Here is an 18,836-nt window from a genome sequence, read left to right as displayed (position 1 = left end):
CCCGTGGCTGCAGATAGCTGACGAGACAGGTCGGATGCTGTGCTCCGTCTGCTTCTTTTGGCAGTTACTGCCAAATACCGGTTTTCATTCGGCGTTGTAACTCGGAGGCGACCTGTAATGTAACGTCTACTAACATTTCCATTATCTTGGAATCGTTGCCAAAGCCTAGAGATGACACTTTAGGCAATTCCAAGTTCCTCGGATATTTCCATCTGAGTACGCCCACATTCCAGGCGGACGATAACTCTACCACGTAAAAAATCATCCACATGCGTCCTCTGTGTCAAAACTATTCGCTTATGGCACTGAGCGACTTACAGAACTCCTGTGAACAATTTTACTTCTTTGCCACCATTCCTTATATACCCCCTTCCCCCTCTTACACTCTCGTCATTGTGACGTACTATCGGCATTATCTGGCGACTTCCTGAAATTTGCATATCATTCCTGCAGATGTGTGTGATAATTCTAAAGGTGAAATTTTTACTTTAGATTTCGACTTTCGTGCGATTCTGAATTATCCTTAATTTATGGACATGAGTGTAAAAAACAATCCTCTCATTAATATGGATTAGAATAAGATCATGAAACACAATTAGTCCTTTTATATTTGTGTGTGACCACGCATTCTAACAGTTAAGAAAACTCATATACTTTTCATTTAAAAATAGTTATACTAGGAATATAGAACTATTATTCCCAGGCCCCTCTCAGATGGGAAACTTCAATTTCAATATTTCTGTATACGTATATTGAATATATATCTGAAAAGGTATAAACGTTTATAATGCGGACATGTATTAAGCAGCATAAATCGTAAACGGATTCTTTGGAATTTCCTCATTTTTTGTTTTCGTTTTCTCATCCACACTTTGCTCCTATTGATTAAAGCTACGCAAACAAAATTTCATTTTATTATTTTTTTATTATTATAATTAAGTTGTCCCCAAGAAGGGAAAAATAAATAAGCTGTTGAATTAGAGAGTAGATGGCTGTGAAGTGACCCTTGACGTGATTTTAAAACAGGACAAAGTAAGTCATGTCTGCTTGGAAAGTAGTTCTTGTCCTGGTATTTGAACCATTTGGAAATTCATGGTCAATATCAAGTGTGAAATTTCATTTTGGCCTTTAGTATAAAAGGCCAGGCTCTTATTCGATCTGATCACAGTTCTCTCTTTCAGTTCAGACAAGAAGCAAACTTATCCCTCCAAAGAAAATGATCGCCAAGGTGAGAAATATAATTATGGTATAATTATAAAATGAAATATAAATGTAATATAATTATAATTATCACTAACAGTGAAGACTTTTTTTTTCTGTAATGCAAACTATCAGTAACAATATATATATTTATGGAACATATGTGAATGATATTATCGAGCTCTTTCTTTGAAGGGAGAATTGGAAACAATCTATTCCTCGGTCTCAAACTTTTCCATAGTGACGAGTAGACCCTCGTCGATAATTTCGGTTAACATAGGGTTTATGAACATTGTTATCTATGAGAACTTGACTCATCCAAAAAAACTGACGACTTGCTAGGGTGACGACTTAACGAGGTTTTACAGTACTATTTCTCCAGACAAATCATTCGCTGAACACATTTTGATTTTAGCAGTTGGGAAAAATTCCAATCATTATTTTAAATGATTTTTCAACATAACCCATCCAAGTGTGATCGAAATGACGTAAAGAAATTTCATGTACATTATCAAAGATACGAGGGGGTACCTAAAAGTAACTGGGATTTCTTTTTCAGAATTTGTTTATTCAATTTTTTCACAAAATTTCCTAGGAACGTTACTTCGCACATTGACTCAGAGGGGGGTGGGGTGGTTCATACTTACTTAGTAAGAGAACCGCATATTGCCGATGCTCCGCTTACCTTAACGTGATTCCGGTTAGTTTTGAGGTACACCCTCCTATACATGATTTAAATTTCTAAAATATTTAATTTTACGCAGAAATTTATCAGTTTTGGAGAGAAGTGATTGTTAATATTTTTTATTTTATTTCAGTTTGTCCTTATTGGTTTTGCTGCTGCCACAGTACACGCCAGCATTATACCACTTCACGGAGTAAGTCCTAATTTGATAGGTTTAACCTCAAATAAGCAATGATCCAGAATGTGATTTGGAACATTTGAAAAAAATGTGGCAGCCTTGCCGCCAAATAATTGCATATATCATTATAATTTTTTGGCGAATAAGTTGTAAATAATATGTTTAGATACAAGAGTGATACCAAATATTTTTTTTCTTGTGAAACGAAAGTAATGTATATAACTGGAATTTCAGGCTCATCACCATGCACCTCAGCCATACTCTTTTGGATACAGCGTGAAAGACAAACATGGTGAACAGCACAGGCAAGAAACTGGTAATGGTGCCGGACATGTGAAGGGCAACTACGGATTCACTGATGACCGCGGTGTGCACCGTCAGGTCAACTACGTCGCTGACCACGCTGGCTTCCGCGCTCAGGTCAAGACCAACGAACCTGGAACTGCCAACCAGGACCCTGCTGCTGTAAACATCATCTCATCAGCTCACCCATACTTCGGTGCTGGACACGGACTGGGATATGGTGGCTCTGCCTACGGTGGTCTCGGATACGCCGGTTATGGAGGATATGGACTTGGACTCGGCCACGGTATCAAGGCACCATTGGCCGCCGGACATCTCGGAGCATATGGTGGATATGGCCTCGGATACGGTGGTTACGGACACGGTACTGTCCAAAGGTACGACAGCAGAGAACACCATCTCGGCCTGCTCTAGATCAGAATGCATGTTAGTCAAGAAATCATTCAAAATATAGCTTGTGCCACTTTAGTGATACATTAATCAGCATGGAAATAAACATATCTCGTAATTTATAAAAAATTTGTTTGTGAATTCTTTACTCCGTGTTAAAGGTTTGGATGGATATGAGGTATAAAAGGTTTTTTTTCCAATTAATACACAAATTTGAATAGAAAATGAAGCATAACATGTGATCGATGACTGAAAAAGTATTTACTTTTTAACGTTTCGGCAATACCTTCAACAATTTTTAATGCTCGCGAATGCTTTTATGAAACGGCATCATCAAATAGCTAGAAAATATAAAGGTGTACATTATATTTGGTGAAGATATGCGCAAATAGAGCTGATAAATATGATGGACATATCGTAGATATGTTTTGCTCTTTACTTCGTTTGATAGCATCTAAACAATGTCAATATTTTTTACTTCACTCCAATTTCCGTATTACGATAGATTATTTCGATGGAAATATCGTAGATATGTCTTTGTGCGGATTGTATGCCACTGCTTTTCATCTGCGGCTCCTTCAAATGAGAGGTAAAAACTCAAACAGTCATAAAAAAAAAAAATCTCAAAGATTTGTATACGACGTACAGATGAAAAAAGAAAAATCAAACTTTTTTTCAAGAAAACATTTGATAAACTACTGCTTTTATTCCCAAGAAGTTTATTATCGATAAATTAAATTTGCAAATGCGGATTATACGCAAAGAATTACGGCAACATTCAAATGTACAGGGTGTCTTGTAAGTGCTAGCTCGGCCTTTATCTCATCAACCGTCCATCGTAGAGGTATGATTTCAGTTTAAGAACTCTTCAACAAGTGTTCAAAAATGACCCTGTACCAAGTTCTGAGTGTGAAAATATAATGTGTAACAAAATAAAAGATCTAAATGCTTATACTGTCCCCCTGTGCTCTAACTTCCAATTAGAAAGTTGTTGCACTGTATTCCCTAATTCCAACAAAAAAATTCGTTGTTTCTAAATGCAGTATTGATAGATATATCAATTCGAAAATCGTGCGAAAGAAAAGCGTTAAATGAATATTATATTGATTATCTGTGGGTATATATCTATAGTAATTCATTCGAATATATCTGTGAATATATATATTTGAAAATAAGGAAAATTTTTTGTTGCCTTCAGGAGAGACAGGCCAAGAACTTTCTAACTGCAAGTTAGAGCACAAGGGACCGTATAAGAATTCAGATATATTATTTTGTGACACAATGTGTTGTCACTCTCAAAACTGGTACACGGTAATTTTTGAAAACTCGCACTTCCAGGACACGCTGCATATGGTATTGATGGAATGTACCAACAAAATTTCTCATGCCAACACTTTCGAAATCTCGACTAACATTTCAGCATCAGGAAGGGTTACACTCGTGATATTGGGAGAGAGATTTTATAATTTGAATATATAAAATATTGGTTACATTTCAGAAAATATGTGTAAAAATATTTTTCACCTTGAGGTTGGCCTTAAAATACAACTTTTTTATGCACAGTAGGAAAGGAATGATTTTTTCAAGTCTGGCTGCCTGGATGAAATATACCGGATATAAAGACTGAGTTTTTGGAGAATGACGATGATTTTGAGTCGACAAAAGTATATTGAACACGGAATCAAATTGCTCTATTTGTATTAAAAAGGTCCATATTTTATCAACTTCATTAAATAGCAATAGATTCTCGATAAAAATGTTTGTATCACTCTGAAACAAAATTACCAGTTTCCAATCATTTATTTATATAATTTAAAACTTATTGAACGTTAAATTTATATGGATTAAATGAATATAAACGAAATTCATGAATTTATTTGTTTTCAATTGACACACAATGTTGGCTTGAAATTGATCGAACTGAGTACTCAGCGCGTAAGCTTTAGCAACACATATGTAAAATTAAAAAATATTATTTCATAAAAATACTGATAATACAAACTAGATGCTCAGCAAATGTATCAATTTTAGTGACATGCATGATGCTGGATTTGACTATTTTCAACATGGTTATTTATAAGGATTTGATTGATGAATATTAATACATCTCCGACTATTAAAGAACTCTCAAAAATGGAGATAAGAAAAATAAAAGTAAACATCTGTTTTCCTGAAACATAAGATTTAGGACAAGCAAAATGTACTTTAAAACTTTTGGAGTTTAGAGGCAGATACTCGAATGATTATATTGTATAACAAATACACTCATGACCATAAATTGAGGATAATGCCAGCTCCGGCAAATAAAGTTTCAGAAACAAAACAAACGTTACTTATTCATAAAGCCCATTTATTAAACAAAAGATAAAGAACAAAAACGATGGTGGATAAACTACGATTTTTGCTCCCTGGAGCAATTGTAAAAAATATCTCCTTTACAAAACCTTACTACTACATGGTTGGTATGATGATAAATACATTGTATGTCTCCCATGCGATGAAATATAGTCCGTACAACGCCTAGTCATGCTGAGTATCAAATTATCGATCTGATCTTGGAGAAGATCACTCCACTCAGCAAGCAATGCTCTCCGAAATTCCGGTACACATGTAGGAGGTGGTTGACGGGCTGCAACTCGTCGGCCAAACATGTCCCACACATCCTCTATCAGATTCAAGTCAGGTGAGAATGCTGGCCATTCCATACGTTATGGGTTATATCCTCAGATTCAAGGCATTCGTTTACGATATTTGCTCGGTGAGGACGGGCGTTGTCATACATAAACACAAATTCTGCGCCCATGGCACCCCTAAACAAACGTACATGTTGTTCCAGAATGATGTCCCGATAAATTTGAGCTTTCATGGTTCCGGTTTGAACATGCAGATCTGTTCTGGAACCCAGTATAATTCCACCCAAAACGAGCAATGCTGCACCACCGTAACGTTGTCGTTCAATGATGTTGTCTTGGTGGTAACGGGTACCTGGCGTTCTCCATATGAAAGTCCGACGTGAATCAGACAGCAAGCTAAACCTGGACTCGTCGGAAAACATCACACAAGCCCACTGTGACGATGTCCAACTTGCATGTTCTCTACTCCAGGCTAATCGCTGCCGACAGTGCGTTGCCGTGAGCGGAACACATCTGACAGGCCTGCGAGCATATAGACCAATATCTCCCAAACGTCTGTACACGGTTTGCCTTGAAACTGTGGTACCCGTGGCTGCAGATAGCTGACGAGACAGGTCGGATGCTGTGCTCCGTCTGCTTCTTTTGGCAGTTACTGCCAAATACCGGTTTTCATTCGGCGTTGTAACTCGGAGGCGACCTGTAATGTAACGTCTACTAACATTTCCATTATCTTGGAATCGTTGCCAAAGCCTAGAGATGACACTTTAGGCAATTCCAAGTTCCTCGGATATTTCCATCTGAGTACGCCCACATTCAAGGCGGACGATAACTCTACCACGTAAAAAATCATCCACATGCGTCCTCTGTGTCAAAACTATTCGCTTATGGCACTGAGCGACTTACAGAACTCCTGTGAACAATTTTACTTCTTTGCCACCATTCCTTATATACCCCCTTCCCCCTCTTACACTCTCGTCATTGTGACGTACTATCGGCATTATCTGGCGACTTCCTGAAATTTGCATATCATTCCTGCAGATGTGTGTGATAATTCTAAAGGTGAAATTTTTACTTTAGATTTCGACTTTCGTGCGATTCTGAATTATCCTTAATTTATGGACATGAGTGTAAAAAACAATCCTCTCATTAATATGGATTAGAATAAGATCATGAAACACAATTAGTCCTTTTATATTTGTGTGTGACCACGCATTCTAACAGTTAAGAAAACTCATATACTTTTCATTTAAAAATAGTTATACTAGGAATATAGAACTATTATTCCCAGGTCCCTCTCAGATGGGAAACTTCAATTTCAATATTTCTGTATACGTATATTGAATATATATCTGAAAAGGTATAAACGTTTATAATGCGGACATGTATTAAGCAGCATAAATCGTAAACGGATTCTTTGGAATTTCCTCATTTTTTGTTTTCGTTTTCTCATCCACACTTTGCTCCTATTGATTAAAGCTACGCAAACAAAATTTCATTTTATTATTTTTTTATTATTATAATTAAGTTGTCCCCAAGAAGGGAAAAATAAATAAGCTGTTGAATTAGAGAGTAGATGGCTGTGAAGTGACCCTTGACGTGATTTTAAAACAGGACAAAGTAAGTCATGTCTGCTTGGAAAGTAGTTCTTGTCCTGGTATTTGAACCATTTGGAAATTCATGGTCAATATCAAGTGTGAAATTTCATTTTGGCCTTTAGTATAAAAGGCCAGGCTCTTATTCGATCTGATCACAGTTCTCTCTTTCAGTTCAGACAAGAAGCAAACTTATCCCTCCAAAGAAAATGATCGCCAAGGTGAGAAATATAATTATGGTATAATTATAAAATGAAATATAAATGTAATATAATTATAATTATCACTAACAGTGAAGACTTTTTTTTTCTGTAATGCAAACTATCAGTAACAATATATATATTTATGGAACATATGTGAATGATATTATCGAGCTCTTTCTTTGAAGGGAGAATTGGAAACAATCTATTCCTCGGTCTCAAACTTTTCCATAGTGACGAGTAGACCCTCGTCGATAATTTCGGTTAACATAGGGTTTATGAACATTGTTATCTATGAGAACTTGACTCATCCAAAAAAACTGACGACTTGCTAGGGTGACGACTTAACGAGGTTTTACAGTACTATTTCTCCAGACAAATCATTCGCTGAACACATTTTGATTTTAGCAGTTGGGAAAAATTCCAATCATTATTTTAAATGATTTTTCAACATAACCCATCCAAGTCTGATCGAAATGACGTAAAGAAATTTCATGTACATTATCAAAGATACGAGGGGGTACCTAAAAGTAACTGGGATTTCTTTTTCAGAATTTGTTTATTCAATTTTTTCACAAAATTTCCTAGGAACGTTACTTCGCACATTGACTCAGAGGGGGGTGGGGTGGTTCATACTTACTTAGTAAGAGAACCGCATATTGCCGATGCTCCGCTTACCTTAACGTGATTCCGGTTAGTTTTGAGGTACACCCTCCTATACATGATTTAAATTTCTAAAATATTTAATTTTACGCAGAAATTTATCAGTTTTGGAGAGAAGTGATTGTTAATATTTTTTATTTTATTTCAGTTTGTCCTTATTGCTTTTGCTGCTGCCACAGTACACGCCAGCATTATACCACTTCACGGAGTAAGTCCTAATTTGATAGGTTTAACCTCAAATAAGCAATGATCCAGAATGTGATTTGGAACATTTGAAAAAAATGTGGCAGCCTTGCCGCCAAATAATTGCATATATCATTATAATTTTTTGGCGAATAAGTTGTAAATAATATGTTTAGATACAAGAGTGATATCAAATATTTTTTTTCTTGTGAAACGAAAGTAATGTATATAACTGGAATTTCAGGCTCATCACCATGCACCTCAGCCATACTCTTTTGGATACAGCGTGAAAGACAAACATGGTGAACAGCACAGGCAAGAAACTGGTAATGGTGCCGGACATGTGAAGGGCAACTACGGATTCACTGATGACCGCGGTGTGCACCGTCAGGTCAACTACGTCGCTGACCACGCTGGCTTCCGCGCTCAGGTCAAGACCAACGAACCTGGAACTGCCAACCAGGACCCTGCTGCTGTAAACATCATCTCATCAGCTCACCCATACTTCGGTGCTGGACACGGACTGGGATATGGTGGCTCTGCCTACGGTGGTCTCGGATACGCCGGTTATGGAGGATATGGACTTGGACTCGGCCACGGTATCAAGGCACCATTGGCCGCCGGACATCTCGGAGCATATGGTGGATATGGCCTCGGATACGGTGGTTACGGACACGGTACTGTCCAAAGGTACGACAGCAGAGAACACCATCTCGGCCTGCTCTAGATCAGAATGCATGTTAGTCAAGAAATCATTCAAAATATAGCTTGTGCCACTTTAGTGATACATTAATCAGCATGGAAATAAACATATCTCGTAATTTATAAAAAATTTGTTTGTGAATTCTTTACTCCGTGTTAAAGGTTTGGATGGATATGAGGTATAAAAGGTTTTTTTTCCAATTAATACACAAATTTGAATAGAAAATGAAGCATAACATGTGATCGATGACTGAAAAAGTATTTACTTTTTAACGTTTCGGCAATACCTTCAACAATTTTTAATGCTCGCGAATGCTTTTATGAAACGGCATCATCAAATAGCTAGAAAATATAAAGGTGTACATTATATTTGGTGAAGATATGCGCAAATAGAGCTGATAAATATGATGGACATATCGTAGATATGTTTTGCTCTTTACTTCGTTTGATAGCATCTAAACAATGTCAATATTTTTTACTTCACTCCAATTTCCGTATTACGATAGATTATTTCGATGGAAATATCGTAGATATGTCTTTGTGCGGATTGTATGCCACTGCTTTTCATCTGCGGCTCCTTCAAATGAGAGGTAAAAACTCAAACAGTCATAAAAAAAAAAATCTCAAAGATTTGTATACGACGTACAGATGAAAAAAGAAAAATCAAACTTTTTTTCAAGAAAACATTTGATAAACTACTGCTTTTATTCCCAAGAAGTTTATTATCGATAAATTAAATTTGCAAATGCGGATTATACGCAAAGAATTACGGCAACATTCAAATGTACAGGGTGTCTTGTAAGTGCTAGCTCGGCCTTTATCTCATCAACCGTCCATCGTAGAGGTATGATTTCAGTTTAAGAACTCTTCAACAAGTGTTCAAAAATGACCCTGTACCAAGTTCTGAGTGTGAAAATATAATGTGTAACAAAATAAAAGATCTAAATGCTTATACTGTCCCCCTGTGCTCTAACTTCCAATTAGAAAGTTGTTGCACTGTATTCCCTAATTCCAACAAAAAAATTCGTTGTTTCTAAATGCAGTATTGATAGATATATCAATTCGAAAATCGTGCGAAAGAAAAGCGTTAAATGAATATTATATTGATTATCTGTGGGTATATATCTATAGTAATTCATTCGAATATATCTGTGAATATATATATTTGAAAATAAGGAAAATTTTTTGTTGCCTTCAGGAGAGACAGGCCAAGAACTTTCTAACTGCAAGTTAGAGCACAAGGGACCGTATAAGAATTCAGATATATTATTTTGTGACACAATGTGTTGTCACTCTCAAAACTGGTACACGGTAATTTTTGAAAACTCGCACTTCCAGGACACGCTGCATATGGTATTGATGGAATGTACCAACAAAATTTCTCATGCCAACACTTTCGAAATCTCGACTAACATTTCAGCATCAGGAAGGGTTACACTCGTGATATTGGGAGAGAGATTTTATAATTTGAATATATAAAATATTGGTTACATTTCAGAAAATATGTGTAAAAATATTTTTCACCTTGAGGTTGGCCTTAAAATACAACTTTTTTATGCACAGTAGGAAAGGAATGATTTTTTCAAGTCTGGCTGCCTGGATGAAATATACCGGATATAAAGACTGAGTTTTTGGAGAATGACGATGATTTTGAGTCGACAAAAGTATATTGAACACGGAATCAAATTGCTCTATTTGTATTAAAAAGGTCCATATTTTATCAACTTCATTAAATAGCAATAGATTCTCGATAAAAATGTTTGTATCACTCTGAAACAAAATTACCAGTTTCCAATCATTTATTTATATAATTTAAAACTTATTGAACGTTAAATTTATATGGATTAAATGAATATAAACGAAATTCATGAATTTATTTGTTTTCAATTGACACACAATGTTGGCTTGAAATTGATCGAACTGAGTACTCAGCGCGTAAGCTTTAGCAACACATATGTAAAATTAAAAAATATTATTTCATAAAAATACTGATAATACAAACTAGATGCTCAGCAAATGTATCAATTTTAGTGACATGCATGATGCTGGATTTGACTATTTTCAACATGGTTATTTATAAGGATTTGATTGATGAATATTAATACATCTCCGACTATTAAAGAACTCTCAAAAATGGAGATAAGAAAAATAAAAGTAAACATCTGTTTTCCTGAAACATAAGATTTAGGACAAGCAAAATGTACTTTAAAACTTTTGGAGTTTAGAGGCAGATACTCGAATGATTATATTGTATAACAAATACACTCATGACCATAAATTGAGGATAATGCCAGCTCCGGCAAATAAAGTTTCAGAAACAAAACAAACGTTACTTATTCATAAAGCCCATTTATTAAACAAAAGATAAAGAACAAAAACGATGGTGGATAAACTACGATTTTTGCTCCCTGGAGCAATTGTAAAAAATATCTCCTTTACAAAACCTTACTACTACATGGTTGGTATGATGATAAATACATTGTATGTCTCCCATGCGATGAAATATAGTCCGTACAACGCCTAGTCATGCTGAGTATCAAATTATCGATCTGATCTTGGAGAAGATCACTCCACTCAGCAAGCAATGCTCTCCGAAATTCCGGTACACATGTAGGAGGTGGTTGACGGGCTGCAACTCGTCGGCCAAACATGTCCCACACATCCTCTATCAGATTCAAGTCAGGTGAGAATGCTGGCCATTCCATACGTTATGGGTTATATCCTCAGATTCAAGGCATTCGTTTACGATATTTGCTCGGTGAGGACGGGCGTTGTCATACATAAACACAAATTCTGCGCCCATGGCACCCCTAAACAAACGTACATGTTGTTCCAGAATGATGTCCCGATAAATTTGAGCTTTCATGGTTCCGGTTTGAACATGCAGATCTGTTCTGGAACCCAGTATAATTCCACCCAAAACGAGCAATGCTGCACCACCGTAACGTTGTCGTTCAATGATGTTGTCTTGGTGGTAACGGGTACCTGGCGTTCTCCATATGAAAGTCCGACGTGAATCAGACAGCAAGCTAAACCTGGACTCGTCGGAAAACATCACACAAGCCCACTGTGACGATGTCCAACTTGCATGTTCTCTACTCCAGGCTAATCGCTGCCGACAGTGCGTTGCCGTGAGCGGAACACATCTGACAGGCCTGCGAGCATATAGACCAATATCTCCCAAACGTCTGTACACGGTTTGCCTTGAAACTGTGGTACCCGTGGCTGCAGATAGCTGACGAGACAGGTCGGATGCTGTGCTCCGTCTGCTTCTTTTGGCAGTTACTGCCAAATACCGGTTTTCATTCGGCGTTGTAACTCGGAGGCGACCTGTAATGTAACGTCTACTAACATTTCCATTATCTTGGAATCGTTGCCAAAGCCTAGAGATGACACTTTAGGCAATTCCAAGTTCCTCGGATATTTCCATCTGAGTACGCCCACATTCCAGGCGGACGATAACTCTACCACGTAAAAAATCATCCACATGCGTCCTCTGTGTCAAAACTATTCGCTTATGGCACTGAGCGACTTACAGAACTCCTGTGAACAATTTTACTTCTTTGCCACCATTCCTTATATACCCCCTTCCCCCTCTTACACTCTCGTCATTGTGACGTACTATCGGCATTATCTGGCGACTTCCTGAAATTTGCATATCATTCCTGCAGATGTGTGTGATAATTCTAAAGGTGAAATTTTTACTTTAGATTTCGACTTTCGTGCGATTCTGAATTATCCTTAATTTATGGACATGAGTGTAAAAAACAATCCTCTCATTAATATGGATTAGAATAAGATCATGAAACACAATTAGTCCTTTTATATTTGTGTGTGACCACGCATTCTAACAGTTAAGAAAACTCATATACTTTTCATTTAAAAATAGTTATACTAGGAATATAGAACTATTATTCCCAGGTCCCTCTCAGATGGGAAACTTCAATTTCAATATTTCTGTATACGTATATTGAATATATATCTGAAAAGGTATAAACGTTTATAATGCGGACATGTATTAAGCAGCATAAATCGTAAACGGATTCTTTGGAATTTCCTCATTTTTTGTTTTCGTTTTCTCATCCACACTTTGCTCCTATTGATTAAAGCTACGCAAACAAAATTTCATTTTATTATTTTTTTATTATTATAATTAAGTTGTCCCCAAGAAGGGAAAAATAAATAAGCTGTTGAATTAGAGAGTAGATGGCTGTGAAGTGACCCTTGACGTGATTTTAAAACAGGACAAAGTAAGTATGTCTGCTTGGAAAGTAGTTCTTGTCCTGGTATTTGAACCATTTGGAAATTCATGGTCAATATCAAGTGTGAAATTTCATTTTGGCCTTTAGTATAAAAGGCCAGGCTCTTATTCGATCTGATCACAGTTCTCTCTTTCAGTTCAGACAAGAAGCAAACTTATCCCTCCAAAGAAAATGATCGCCAAGGTGAGAAATATAATTATGGTATAATTATAAAATGAAATATAAATGTAATATAATTATAATTATCACTAACAGTGAAGACTTTTTTTTTCTGTAATGCAAACTATCAGTAACAATATATATATTTATGGAACATATGTGAATGATATTATCGAGCTCTTTCTTTGAAGGGAGAATTGGAAACAATCTATTCCTCGGTCTCAAACTTTTCCATAGTGACGAGTAGACCCTCGTCGATAATTTCGGTTAACATAGGGTTTATGAACATTGTTATCTATGAGAACTTGACTCATCCAAAAAAACTGACGACTTGCTAGGGTGACGACTTAACGAGGTTTTACAGTACTATTTCTCCAGACAAATCATTCGCTGAACACATTTTGATTTTAGCAGTTGGGAAAAATTCCAATCATTATTTTAAATGATTTTTCAACATAACCCATCCAAGTCTGATCGAAATGACGTAAAGAAATTTCATGTACATTATCAAAGATACGAGGGGGTACCTAAAAGTAACTGGGATTTCTTTTTCAGAATTTGTTTATTCAATTTTTTCACAAAATTTCCTAGGAACGTTACTTCGCACATTGACTCAGAGGGGGGTGGGGTGGTTCATACTTACTTAGTAAGAGAACCGCATATTGCCGATGCTCCGCTTACCTTAACGTGATTCCGGTTAGTTTTGAGGTACACCCTCCTATACATGATTTAAATTTCTAAAATATTTAATTTTACGCAGAAATTTATCAGTTTTGGAGAGAAGTGATTGTTAATATTTTTTATTTTATTTCAGTTTGTCCTTATTGCTTTTGCTGCTGCCACAGTACACGCCAGCATTATACCACTTCACGGAGTAAGTCCTAATTTGATAGGTTTAACCTCAAATAAGCAATGATCCAGAATGTGATTTGGAACATTTGAAAAAAATGTGGCAGCCTTGCCGCCAAATAATTGCATATATCATTATAATTTTTTGGCGAATAAGTTGTAAATAATATGTTTAGATACAAGAGTGATACCAAATATTTTTTTTCTTGTGAAACGAAAGTAATGTATATAACTGGAATTTCAGGCTCATCACCATGCACCTCAGCCATACTCTTTTGGATACAGCGTGAAAGACAAACATGGTGAACAGCACAGGCAAGAAACTGGTAATGGTGCCGGACATGTGAAGGGCAACTACGGATTCACTGATGACCGCGGTGTGCACCGTCAGGTCAACTACGTCGCTGACCACGCTGGCTTCCGCGCTCAGGTCAAGACCAACGAACCTGGAACTGCCAACCAGGACCCTGCTGCTGTAAACATCATCTCATCAGCTCACCCATACTTCGGTGCTGGACACGGACTGGGATATGGTGGCTCTGCCTACGGTGGTCTCGGATACGCCGGTTATGGAGGATATGGACTTGGACTCGGCCACGGTATCAAGGCACCATTGGCCGCCGGACATCTCGGAGCATATGGTGGATATGGCCTCGGATACGGTGGTTACGGACACGGTACTGTCCAAAGGTACGACAGCAGAGAACACCATCTCGGCCTGCTCTAGATCAGAATGCATGTTAGTCAAGAAATCATTCAAAATATAGCTTGTGCCACTTTAGTGATACATTAATCAGCATGGAAATAAACATATCTCGTAATTTATAAAAAATTTGTTTGTGAATTCTTTACTCCGTGTTAAAGGTTTGGATGGATGTGAGGTATAAAAGGTTTTTTTTCCAATTAATACACAAATTTGAATAGAAAATGAAGCATAACATGTGATCGATGACTGAAAAAGTATTTACTTTTTAACGTTTCGGAAATACCTTCAACAATTTTTAATGTTCGCGAATGCTTTTATGAAACGGCATCATCAAATAGCTAGAAAATATAAAGGTGTACATTATATTTGGTGAAGATATGCGCAAATAGAGCTGATAAATATGATGGACATATCGTAGATATGTTTTGCTCTTTACTTCGTTTGATAGCATCTAAACAATGTCAATATTTTTTACTTCACTCCAATTTCCGTATTACGATAGATTATTTCGATGGAAATATCGTAGATATGTCTTTGTGCGGATTGTATGCCACTGCTTTTCATCTGCGGCTCCTTCAAATGAGAGGTAAAACCTCAAACAGTCATAAAAAAAAAAATCTCAAAGATTTGTATACGACGTACAGATGAAAAAAGAAAAATCAAACTTTTTTTCAAGAAAACATTTGATAAACTACTGCTTTTATTCCCAAGAAGTTTATTATCGATAAATTAAATTTGCAAATGCGGATTATACGCAAAGAATTACGGCAACATTCAAATGTACAGGGTGTCTTGTAAGTGCTAGCTCGGCCTTTATCTCATCAACCGTCCATCGTAGAGGTATGATTTCAGTTTAAGAACTCTTCAACAAGTGTTCAAAAATGACCCTGTACCAAGTTCTGAGTGTGAAAATATAATGTGTAACAAAATAAAAGATCTAAATGCTTATACTGTCCCCCTGTGCTCTAACTTCCAATTAGAAAGTTGTTGCACTGTATTCCCTAATTCCAACAAAAAAATTCGTTGTTTCTAAATGCAGTATTGATAGATATATCAATTCGAAAATCGTGCGAAAGAAAAGCGTTAAATGAATATTATATTGATTATCTGTGGGTATATATCTATAGTAATTCATTCGAATATATCTGTGAATATATATATTTGAAAATAAGGAAAATTTTTTGTTGCCTTCAGGAGAGACAGGCCAAGAACTTTCTAACTGCAAGTTAGAGCACAAGGGACCGTATAAGAATTCAGATATATTATTTTGTGACACAATGTGTTGTCACTCTCAAAACTGGTACACGGTAATTTTTGAAAACTCGCACTTCCAGGACACGCTGCATATGGTATTGATGGAATGTACCAACAAAATTTCTCATGCCAACACTTTCGAAATCTCGACTAACATTTCAGCATCAGGAAGGGTTACACTCGTGATATTGGGAGAGAGATTTTATAATTTGAATATATAAAATATTGGTTACATTTCAGAAAATATGTGTAAAAATATTTTTCACCTTGAGGTTGGCCTTAAAATACAACTTTTTTATGCACAGTAGGAAAGGAATGATTTTTTCAAGTCTGGCTGCCTGGATGAAATATACCGGATATAAAGACTGAGTTTTTGGAGAATGACGGTGATTTTGAGTCGACAAAAGTATATTGAACACGGAATCAAATTGCTCTATTTGTATTAAAAAGGTCCATATTTTATCAACTTCATTAAATAGCAATAGATTCTCGATAAAAATGTTTGTATCACTCTGAAACAAAATTACCAGTTTCCAATCATTTATTTATATAATTTAAAACTTATTGAACGTTAAATTTATATGGATTAAATGAATATAAACGAAATTCATGAATTTATTTGTTTTCAATTGACACACAATGTTGGCTTGAAATTGATCGAACTGAGTACTCAGCGCGTAAGCTTTAGCAACACATATGTAAAATTAAAAAATATTATTTCATAAAAATACTGATAATACAAACTACATGCTCAGCAAATGTATCAATTTTAGTGACATGCATGATGCTGGATTTGACTATTTTCAACATGGTTATTTATAAGGATTTGATTGATGAATATTATTAATACATCTCCGACTATTAAAGAACTCTCAAAAATGGAGATAAGAAAAATAAAAGTAAACATCTGTTTTCCTGAAACATAAGATTTAGGACAAGCAAAATGTACTTTAAAACTTTTGGAGTTTAGAGGCAGATACTCGAATGATTATATTGTATAACAAATACACTCATGACCATAAATTGAGGATAATGCCAGCTCCGGCAAATAAAGTTTCAGAAACAAAACAAACGTTACTTATTCATAAAGCCCATTTATTAAACAAAAGATAAAGAACAAAAACGATGGTGGATAAACTACGATTTTTGCTCCCTGTAGCAATTGTAAAAAATATCTCCTTTACAAAACCTTACTACTACATGGTTGGTATGATGATAAATACATTGTATGTCTCCCATGCGATGAAATATAGTCCGTACAACGCCTAGTCATGCTGAGTATCAAATTATCGATCTGATCTTGGAGAAGATCACTCCACTCAGCAAGCAATGCTCTCCGAAATTCCGGTACACATGTAGGAGGTGGTTGACGGGCTGCAACTCGTCGGCCAAACATGTCCCACACATCCTCTATCGGATTCAAGTCAGGTGAGAATGCTGGCCATTCCATACGTTATGGGTTATATCCTCAGATTCAAGGCATTCGTTTACGATATTTGCTCGGTGAGGACGGGCTTTGTCATACATAAACACAAATTCTGCGCCCATGGCACCCCTAAACAAACGTACATGTTGTTCCAGAATGATGTCCCGATAAATTTGAGCTTTCATGGTTCCGGTTTGAACATGCAGATCTGTTCTGGAACCCAGTATAATTCCACCCAAAACGAGCAATGCTGCACCACCGTAACGTTGTCGTTCAATGATGTTGTCTTGGTGGTAACGGGTACCTGGCGTTCTCCATATGAAAGTCCGACGTGAATCAGACAGCAAGCTAAACCTGGACTCGTCGGAAAACATCACACAAGCCCACTGTGACGATGTCCAACTTGCATGTTCTCTACTCCAGGCTAATCGCTGCCGACAGTGCGTTGCCGTGAGCGGAACACATCTGACAGGCCTGCGAGCATATAGACCAATATCTCCCAAACGTCTGTACACGGTTTGCCTTGAAACTGTGGTACCCGTGGCTGCAGATAGCTGACGAGACAGGTCGGATGCTGTGCTCCGTCTGCTTCTTTTGGCAGTTACTGCCAAATACCGGTTTTCATTCGGCGTTGTAACTCGGAGGCGACCTGTAATGTAACGTCTACTAACATTTCCATTATCTTGGAATCGTTGCCAAAGCCTAGAGATGACACTTTAGGCAATTCCAAGTTCCTCGGATATTTCCATCTGAGTACGCCCACATTCCAGGCGGACGATAACTCTACCACGTAAAAAATCATCCACATGCGTCCTCTGTGTCAAAACTATTCGCTTATAGCACTGAGCGACTTACAGAACTCCTGTGAACAATTTTACTTCTTTGCCACCATTCCTTATATACCCCCTTCCCCCTCTTACACTCTCGTCATTGTGACGTACTATCGGCATTATCTGGCGACTTCCTGAAATTTGCATATCATTCCTGCAGATGTGTGTGATAATTCTAAAGGTGAAATTTTTACTTTAGATTTCGACTTTCGTGCGATTCTGAATTATCCTTAATTTATGGACATGAGTGTAAAAAACAATCCTCTCATTAATATGGATTAGAATAAGATCATGAAACACAATTAGTCCTTTTATATTTGTGTGTGACCACGCATTCTAACAGTTAAGAAAACTCATATACTTTTCATTTAAAAATAGTTATACTAGGCATATAGAACTATTATTCCCAGGTCCCTCTCAGATGGGAAACTTCAATTTCAATATTTCTGTATACGTATATTGAATATATATCTGAAAAGGTATAAACGTTTATAATGCGGACATGTATTAAGCAGCATAAATCGTAAACGGATTCTTTGGAATTTCCTCATTTTTTGTTTTCGTTTTCTCATCCACACTTTGCTCCTATTGATTAAAGCTACGCAAACAAAATTTCATTTT

General features: G+C 36.6%; 3 protein-coding genes across 3 annotated transcripts; all 3 read left to right on the top strand.

Moving 5' to 3' along the window:
- The first annotated feature begins 1,039 nt into the window (after positions 1–1,039).
- LOC149076369 (uncharacterized) lies at positions 1,040–2,780 on the top strand. Its single transcript, XM_089242237.1, has 3 exons — positions 1,040–1,069; positions 2,019–2,078; positions 2,298–2,780. Exons 1-3 carry the CDS (start codon positions 1,040–1,042, stop codon positions 2,778–2,780), a joined length of 573 nt encoding a protein of 190 aa, XP_089098363.1.
- A 4,233-nt stretch (positions 2,781–7,013) lies between these two features.
- LOC149076368 (uncharacterized) lies at positions 7,014–8,754 on the top strand. The gene is made up of 3 exons (XM_089242236.1): positions 7,014–7,043; positions 7,993–8,052; positions 8,272–8,754. Exons 1-3 carry the CDS (start codon positions 7,014–7,016, stop codon positions 8,752–8,754), a joined length of 573 nt encoding a protein of 190 aa, XP_089098362.1.
- Positions 8,755–12,985: 4,231 nt separating this feature from the next.
- On the top strand, positions 12,986–14,726 carry LOC149076367 (uncharacterized). Its single transcript, XM_089242235.1, has 3 exons — positions 12,986–13,015; positions 13,965–14,024; positions 14,244–14,726. The coding sequence occupies exons 1-3, from the start codon at positions 12,986–12,988 to the stop codon at positions 14,724–14,726; spliced, it is 573 nt and encodes a 190-aa protein (XP_089098361.1).
- The last annotated feature ends 4,110 nt before the right edge of the window (positions 14,727–18,836 follow it).

Source organism: Pholcus phalangioides, unplaced genomic scaffold, assembly GCF_987345545.1.
Source record: "Pholcus phalangioides strain wild (caught in Gottingen) unplaced genomic scaffold, Ppha-v1.0 ptg000015l_1, whole genome shotgun sequence".
Classification (NCBI taxonomy): Eukaryota; Metazoa; Arthropoda; class Arachnida; order Araneae; family Pholcidae; genus Pholcus; species Pholcus phalangioides.
The sequence above is the reverse complement of the archived record's forward strand: the minus strand, read 5'-3'. Positions and strand labels throughout refer to the sequence as shown.